General features: G+C 36.1%; 1 protein-coding gene across 1 annotated transcript; it reads right to left on the reverse strand.

Annotated features, from left to right (window-relative positions):
• Positions 1 to 603: 603 nt before the first annotated feature.
• Positions 604 to 9,038, reverse strand: LOC310891289 (adhesion G-protein coupled receptor V1-like; the record flags this gene model as incomplete). The annotated part of the gene is made up of 5 exons (XM_083853551.1): positions 8,198 to 9,038; positions 6,563 to 6,772; positions 2,194 to 2,324; positions 1,836 to 1,935; positions 604 to 842 (listed from the first exon to the last, which is right to left on the reverse strand). The coding sequence occupies exons 1-5, from the start codon at positions 9,021 to 9,023 to the stop codon at positions 604 to 606; spliced, it is 1,506 nt and encodes a 501-aa protein (XP_083709677.1). The 5' UTR covers positions 9,024 to 9,038.
• Positions 9,039 to 9,310: the final 272 nt, after the last annotated feature.

The following is a 9,310-nucleotide window of genomic DNA, read 5'->3' on the forward strand; positions in this document are numbered from 1 at the left end:
CAAAACAAGTATGGCAAAAGAAACAGCCAGATTATCACCGAGGTGTAAATATAGTCCAAAAAGGCAAATAGGAAATTATTATACATGTTTTCTCACAACATAAGTTGCTATTTTCAGGCAACAAACACAAGATTCATTTTTTTTTTTCATGAAGCACACTATTGTATTGTAGAATTGAATACTATATAGTTTAAAGGATGTTAATGGATAAATTGATTCAAAGAGGAATCAGAAATTGTCAGAGGAGACATAAATTGAATTCAATGGTCTGGACACAACTTTTTCCATGTGACATTCCTAAGGTGCTGACTTCCTGAAATTCAGAGAAAAAATATGTGGGATGTGTGTACATGTCACTTTTCTCATGTTTTTTATTTTTTCTGAAGAGACTAATGCTTTGAGACAGACTCATTAGACAAAAATATGGTAACCTTAATAGCCACCTGATTGTTACAGCTTTCAGATCCCTTGCTGTATTAATGAGGATTATGACTCTAGTAATAAGTAATATTTAGTTTCCAAGTCTGCAGAAAGAAGCTTAGAAGTTCTGAAAAAAATACCAACTGTAACAAAGATTTTTCCAAACTTTCATTATCATGGCTTTTATTTGCCTAATGATAAGCAAAACAAAACTTCCTTTCTCTTGGAGTTGTTATACAGACCTAGAGATCCAAATTCTCTGTTAATAAAAAGCTGAATTGTTTTGTTTTCTTCTGGGATTAAAACCACCCTGGATGTGGAAGCAAAATTCAAAATTCCATGTGGTTCATCACTAGCTTCTACTGTTAGAACAGCTTCATATCCTTGACTATCCAAAACAGCAGCACCTGTAGAAGAAACTCCTGCAAGAGAATCAGTGGACTGCAGTGAATGAAGTGTTATGCAACTAATATTTTTGTCTTACATTATTGTTAATATTACATTTAAATAACGTTCAGTAGCCATGCAAATACCACGAAACCAAAGCTCACTGAAGTATGTGGATGGTGTGGGACCTACACACATATATATACTTACATTCTATAACAAATAGAAACAGAAATTTTATGCATACCAAGTACAAAGTCACAAAAATGTATTAAAAAATAAGAAAACTTAACAGGCCAGTGCCAAATATCAACTTCCCTATATTTTAAAAGGAAATAAACCATTTTCCCAGGAAGTACCTCCAAAAGCTTAAAACTATATTCCACTTCACAATCATTACATCAATAAACTGATATGTTTTCCAACTATTGCTTTGATGAATAATTTTGCTCATCCCGTTGGGCCACAGTGACTCTCGGAAGTTGATAAGGCACCTCGCAGCAACACAATCCATGTCAAGTTAGTTTGGTGTTTGGACATTAATTTCAGTTTGAAAAAAGGTATTTCAGAACGGATGCAGTTTAAGGCTTCTTTTCTCACTATAATTTTAATGGCAAGAATAAAATATTCTGACCACCTTGAATTCAGGGACAGATCAGTAAGTCTGCAGCTTGACAAGATTGTTTAAAAAGATAAAAATATCTGCATGTTTCATGGCAACTCTATCCATGACATATTAGTAAACTCAGTTTGCATTAAGATTAAGGGAAGAAACAACCATTGAATTAAATAGGCAGAGTTAAATCAGGATTGAAAACCATTTAAGTGTATTTGTGGAGACACGGTGGGATTTATATATACATACATAAGGACCAAGCCTATTTCAATAAAATGTTAATGAACTTTGCGTACTTTGCACCAGCTGCAGTTTGCTCAGTCCTATACCTCCAAAATGAAATAATAAAATTAAAAATATTATATTATTAAATGGTATTTTTAAGATGTAGCTGGCTATAGTTCTGCATTACCTTCTGTTTTGATGTTGTATAGGATGACTTGGTATTCTTCTTTTTCTTCAGGAATATGGTCATCCAGCAGATCAACATACAATGTTGTATTCAACGTCCCCTATTTGTTTTAAGGGTAAATTGATTAGCCATTATTTTATAAAACACAAGTGATATCATAATGACAAGTATTTTGAACAATTTCTTTAAGAAGAGTTAAGTATCAAGAATTGTAAGCTCCCTCCAGTTTGTAAGTCAAAAAGTGAGAAATTAAATAATCAAACCAAGAAAGAAGGACTGTTGAAAAGGCACACTTTTTCTCAGATCAGTTCTAATCACACTATTTTCCTGTAGCCAACATCACTGTTTATGGACTTACCTCAGGAAAAAAAAGTATTCCAGAATAGTTTGCAAAATTTTGTTTTACATTATGTCCTACTATCTTCCACTCAACAGTAACATTTCCCAGTCCTGGAGGAGTTCTTACGATGTGGAATTGTAATTGTTCTCCTAGGAATAAAGGACAAGATGCAGTGTTTCAGGGTCTCCTCTTCTACATGTTGGTTATAAAAATGAGAGGTCAAAAACATGCATCACACAGTTAAAGTATTTTTCCTGAAAGATATTGCTATTTTTGTCAGTTTGAATTTCACAGTAGTTATATACCACATTCACTTTTAATGCTGAAAAGAAAAACCTAAACTTAAAACTCTTCTAGTTTTTTTTTTTCTGTTTTTAGTTCACACTTGGAAATAATTATGAACATATGAGGGAACTTGGTATAGATGAATAACTTAGAAAGGGAATGTTCATGAAAACATGCGCAAACATTAGAGCAATACAAGTCTGTAAACTGTACAAAACAGTAACTACTGTATGTACCAACAATAATAGTAGTTTTCTACAACAGTTCCCTGGAAAGAATACACATTATCTGAACATTTGCACTGTCTTGTGACTTTATTCAATGCATGCAGAAAAAAATGCTTATAATTATCTGTAAGTTCCATTTATGTGAGTTCGAACTTACAAATATGGTCACTGTTAGAAAACAAAACATTCAGAAAATGTTAATAATTTCTTATAATCTCAGAGGTAATCAGTATTGCTGGACAATGTGCATATAAAGGAAGCAAATACTATGGTATTTTGCACATTTATAACATTTAACCCCAAAGGCACTTTAATTAAAAAGAGTAGACCTCTTAGTAGGCTTTGTAAAATGTGGAAATTGTTTTATATTCACAAGTTTTTCACAAAATTTCCATTAAATATTTTAAATGTGGACATGTGAAATTAGCATGTTATATCAACATGGAATAGATCAGTAGGCAATATTTTGCAAAACATTCACAATAGAGGACAGATGGTTATTTATAATAGGTAGGTACATGGCATTCATATTTCATATGCATTTTTCAGGTCCACAGAATTTAAGTTCAACAGCACATTTTGTCCTGCATTGGCTTTCAGAGACATGAAATATGCAGAAATCTACAATTCTGAGATTTTTGAAAACAATACATGAGATTTCTTTTGCTTATTGAAGAATTAACAAAACATAAGATAATGTTATAATAACATTATGCTGCCCAACTAGTCCCTTTGATTATGCAATTTAGAGAGCAGCAACTTAGGATGCTGTCTTGCTATTCTACTGTATTACCTTACAGAATTGTACAGCATTGTACAGCTAAAACTGGCAAGAAAAATCTGAAAATTTTCTAGTTACATTTATTTTTTGTAAGGAAGAGTCAGAGATATGCATGTATATTGGCTACCAATGAAAGAGAAAGGAATTCTTAACTTCAAGAGCCCTTAATATACTTAAATAAAATTTAATATTGTAAAGAAGTAATACAAAAACTGTATACACCCATTTTCAAATACATAAATGTGCTATTCAGCCCCAACATTTCAAACTTCAGTTAAGTCTCAGAGATGTCAACATTGATGTCGACATTGATGTCGACATCTTTGGCTTAAGTTGGTCCATGTTGCTTCTAAGAAAATTAAGGAATTCAAAATTTATTGATATCACAAGGATTCCACTTCTACAGTCAAATATCTGGATGGTAGACTCCCAATTTACAGGTTCCTCTGAGGCTAAATCATTACAGTGTTTAACACTGCACTGCAATCCACTATGTTCTATTTGAGAATTTTGCATATCCATTACAAAGAAATAAAGATTTAAAAGAAAAGTGGTTTCAATGGTTTAGTACCATTGGGAAAACACACACACACACAAATAAGGCAAAGCTTATTTCAATATATCTCTATAAGTTATAATGAATTTTCATTGAAGACTGGGAAAAATGCTTTATGATATAGAAAGCTGTTCCACTATAATCCAAACACTGAGAAGAAACTTGAAGTCATTATTACAGATTCCAAGTAGTTATTTACTGATCCATGTTTCCTACCAGCTTTACCAAGATTTTTTTGGTATTCCTATCCAGAAGAAATGCTAATATGAACACTAATTGATTTCTGAAGATTGAAAGTGTTATTAGGCTAAATTCAATATTTTTTTTAATATTTAATCCTTATCCATACTTTTACATTTCTACATTGTGACTTAATAAGTGATGCATCTCTTACATAGAGAAACAAAGAGGTGGGTATTTATCGCTGTGAAGAAGGGAGCATCAGCCGCTCTCCTCTTCCTCATTACTTTAAGCTACTGCAGTGCATTTTCTTGTAATACAGTTACACAACTGTCGCAGACCCCTGTCCAATAAAAAAATACTACACTTATCCTCAATAAGGTAAAAAATAACATGCACATTGTGAAAACAAAATGTATTCACTTAACAGAAAATTTTCAATAACACAATAACTGTAAAAGTAATGATATTTGGATTTATGTCTGGTAAATTTTGCTTTCGAATGAAAAAAATATTTTGACAAACTAAAATAATCTAAATGCCTTAGCTCTTTTGCTCTTTCTCTATTTCTCCCTTTTTCTCTCTCTTTTTTTTTTAATCAAAGACACTTAGTTCACTTGTTTTGTTTCTGGCTGGAAGGCAATGAACTATTTCTTTTCACAACCTGGAAAAATAATATAATAATAACTATATATAATAATAGAACTATAGCCAAGTACTTCAGTTTCAAGCAGCCAGCATTTGGTAGCATGCTATGAATAACATTTAACCAGTTGAAAGTATTCAGGGACTTTGGGACTGAGACAGTTTGTATTAATTCCTTGTGCTCATTAACAGCTCTTCTTAGCTAATCATATCACATCTGGCTTGGCACAGAATTAACACAAACCATACCTAGATAAAAAACCAAAGGTTATGATGCCCTTTCATGTTGGGAAAACAAAACAAAAAACCTTTGGTTGAGAAAGCCATTTTTCTTCAAACAGAAAATGTAGTGCACACATTAGGGGACAAGTTCCTGTTTTGTGAACTTTCCCTGCCCATCAGTTCAAACATCAGAGAAACGTGATACTGCAATACACTGAGATTCCATCAAAGGCCACCTAAAGCAATCACCACCAGTACTATTATCATCCTATGCAAAACTGCATCAAACTGTAGATGAAACATGCCGTGTATTCTTTAAAACAATAGTAGAAATGTTTAGTACATACCAAATTATTATTGTTCTTTCTCAAATGTTTGCTTTCTCTTATAATTGCTACTTCCCAAATCATCTGCCATAAAAAAACATCAGGTTCATGGGACAGACAAAGGGAAGATGTTACCCTAGTGTTTCTGCAGGAATGTTTTCTAGAATATTTTAAATTCTTTGTAAGTCGCTGATAGATCTGATTTGCTTATGACTATTAGGTGTGTGTATGTTGGCACTCATGAAGCGGGCTGGCAGGAGCCTCGTGCAGGCCAACAAAGAGAAGGGCAGAGTCCTGCCCCTGGCGGGGAGCAGCCCCAGGCACCAGGGCGTGCACCCTGATGGAGAGCAGCTTGACAGAAAGGGCTTGGGGTCCTGCTGGACACTGCACTGGGCAGGAGCCAGCAACATGCCTTGTTACTAAGAAGGCTGATGGCATTCTGGGCTGAATTAGGCCAAGTATCCCTAGCAGGCTGAGAGAGCTATCCTTCCCCTCTACTCTGCACTGGTGAGGCTGCACCTGGAGCACTGGGTCCAGCTCTGGGCTCCCCAGTGCAAGACAGACCTAAACGTACTGGGAAGACTCCAACAGAGGGACACCGAGGTGATCAAGGGAAGGGAAGAGAGGCTGTGAGAGCTGAGACTGCTCAGCCTGGAGAAGGGGAGGCTCAGGGGGATCTCATCAGTGTCCTTCAATACCTGAAGGGAGGGTGGAACAGGACAGAGCCAGGCTCGTGTCAGTGGTGCCCAGGGACAGGACAAGAGGCAGCGGGCACAAACTGGAGCACAAGAGGTTCCCTCTGAATATCAGACAGCACTTTTGTGCTGTGTGGGAGCACTGGCACAGGTTGCCCAGAGAGATTGTGGGGTCTCCCTCCTTGGAGATACTCAAAAGCCTGGACATGGTCCTGAGCAACCTGCTCTAGGTGGCCCTGCTTGAGGGGGAAAGGACCAGATGACCTCCAGAGGCCCCTTCCAACCTTAAGCATTCTGTGATTCTATGAATGCTTGCAAGAGTTCAAAGTACATGTCAGGTATGTGGATATTCACTTCTTGCTGGTGTTCTCTGAACAGTGAAACACAATCATTGTGAGTCATTATCAACTGAAAGCACAAAGATGGAAACTGGCATTAAAATTTGAGCGTGGTCAACACAAAGAACACACCTTCACAACCAATAACAGATCTTGAGGCTGTATGGAAGCTTATAATTCCTGCCACATTGTCACTTGCCAGAATAATCACTGTGACAGTGTCAAAACTGGGCAAAATTCGACTCCCTCCTTCAGTATGGACCAGGCTGATTTCAATACTTTCATCATCCTCTGGCTCTGGATCATCTATAATGGGCAGCGTGACCATCTTCTTTGTTTCACCTACAAGGAGAAGAACGTATACAACCGTGTGTCCACTTGGAAACCACCTTGTAAAAAGACTCAATCATCTCATTTTGAAAATAATTAAATACATAAAATATATTAAAATTGCATGAAACAAACTTATTTACCTTTCTGGAAGTCAGTGAATGTCATTATGAAATTTTATCTAATTACTATTGATCAGTCACATTAAGCCAATAAAACGATCACATCATTAAATATACTATGTAGAAATTAATTATATAGGAATTATTTCGGAGTGCCTAGAATTCTTTATTTTCATTACAAATTCTATGACTTTAAAATTTAACTTAGAAAAGGGGAATATCATTCTTGAAAAAAAAATAAATTGCCAGGTGCTAAGCTCTCCGATGAACCATTTACACAAGGGTGTACATTCAATATGAGTACATTTACTGAGCCAGGGAATGCATTGAAATGGGATGACATTTTGTTAGTTCCTTGCCTTTGGGACTATCAAAGAATAATAATGTAAGCAGCAAACACCGTTAATCTCTAGTCGCTATATATCCATTAAAATTTACAACACAATCCTGTTGTTCAGTGCGTGTGCATAACCCAGCTGTGTTTTATGATCATTAGAATATCAATTTACAGAATACATATGTATTTCCTGCTAGATTGTCTTTCAAAATACTTCAAAATCAGTTTTTACTAAACTTATAACGGGTAATGTAATTACATGTCAGCCTCACAATCATTGCCAGCAGCCATGCCTTACTATTCAGATGATTTATCAAGCTAGCACACTAGAATCTTTACTACGCACCTGGAAATTGCTTTCAAAATATCAGTTCGATTAACTCAGACTTTGAAAAAATAAAATACAGCATAAAATACAGCATGCTGCATGGTACTTAAGTAATGTCTGAGAGGGACTTGTTTGTCCTGTTTGCAATTCTTTTAAATATGTTCTGTTATGTTACGTTTAAATATGTTTTGTTATGTTACAATATGATCTCAGAATTTAAAGAGATGTCATGAAAAATTAGTACTGTAGTGACCGAGGGCTAACAAAAGACCACTTAGGCCTGATTCTCATTTCCATTATCCTTGCTGTAACAACTATCTTCGACTTTATTAATCCTTACTTATGTGGTAAAGGAAATCTTTATAGTGCAATATTTATACTGCAATATTTCTTTAATAAAAACCCTTAGGTATTTATTGTGCTTAGATATTTCATTGTGCTTTGCTACCACTGTGTGTGTTCTGCAAGATAATGCTACATGCTAATGAACAACCATACTCTTTTGCACGTGTATCCTTAGCATTCAGGAAAATTTAGCCTAAGAAGAAGATATCAGTTGTCAAAACATCCACAGTATCGTGTACTTGTCACGTTCTTTTTTCTTTTTCTTAGTTTTACAAAACAGAAGCCAAAACGAGAGCTTGTCTCACCTTCAGCAAACACCAGAGTCTCACCGACACCTATAAAATCCAAGTTTGGAGTAGCAGTCCCACCAATGACACGCCATTCCACTGTCACTTGTCCCAGGCTGCCTTCTGTTCTGTGTATCATTAGCTGCACGTTGGTCTGAGGACGTTCCTCTACTTCAACATACAGACCTTTCTCTGTTGCATTGGGACTTACACTGTAGATCTTAAACACTCCAAATGCGTCTCCATTCATCATTATGATAACTGTGGAGGTATTTGGCTGTCCTATGGTTGGTTGGTTTTTTGAGCTGGCTGAGACGTTCATCAGTTCTGCTTTCAAAAGGGTTATAGTGAATCTCTCATCCAGTTCTGGCAGGCTGTCAGGCAGTATGGTAACTGTTAGATTTGCAAACTCTTCCCCTTCCTGCATTATGGCCCACTGTCTTGTAACAGGTTCATAATCACTGCCAGCGATGGCTTGTGTGCTGAAGAGGGCGAATGCACTGGTAACGTTTTTCTTGTAGGTCCGGAACCCTGAAGTGTTGTTAGTTAATGGGCTGATATCTGACGTCAGCCAAAGGCAGAGAGGAATCCCTGAGGCACTGGAAAATGTAAAGGCTGAACATGCTTGTTCTTTTAGGCACTGAGCTGCACAGGAATACACAGGGTCACTTGCTGCTGACACATTCACTCTGGTCTTGGATGGTTTGTCAGGAATTCCTTGTACAGGAGGCTCGTAGTAGGCCAGGATATCCTGACCTTGCTCCACAGCAAGAGCTACAACGTCAGTCTCAGAAGTGCTGTAGAAAATCTGCAGCTGACCAAATCTTCCCTCACTAAAAGACATTATAATAAAATAAAGTTCTGTTAGTTGACAAAGGATGTCTAATATTCTACATGTTTCTGGGTTAATAATAGAAGTGAACAAAATCAACTGACCCTTTCTGAATTGCTGAAAAATTCCAAATAACACATCAAAATGCATTCCCTTTGAAACTAGTACCAGAATAACTGAGTTATCTTATTTTTTTGTGGATAGCAAGTTTGATTATTTATAGCTTAGGTAGTAGTCTGTTAAGAATGCATATTTGTAAACATTTGGTTCTAGGAGTTAACTTAGTCTTCTTCAGGACT

Source organism: Anser anser, assembly GCF_964211835.1.
Source record: "Anser anser genome assembly, contig: HAP1_SCAFFOLD_127, whole genome shotgun sequence".
In the NCBI taxonomy this organism is placed as follows: domain Eukaryota; kingdom Metazoa; phylum Chordata; class Aves; order Anseriformes; family Anatidae; genus Anser; species Anser anser.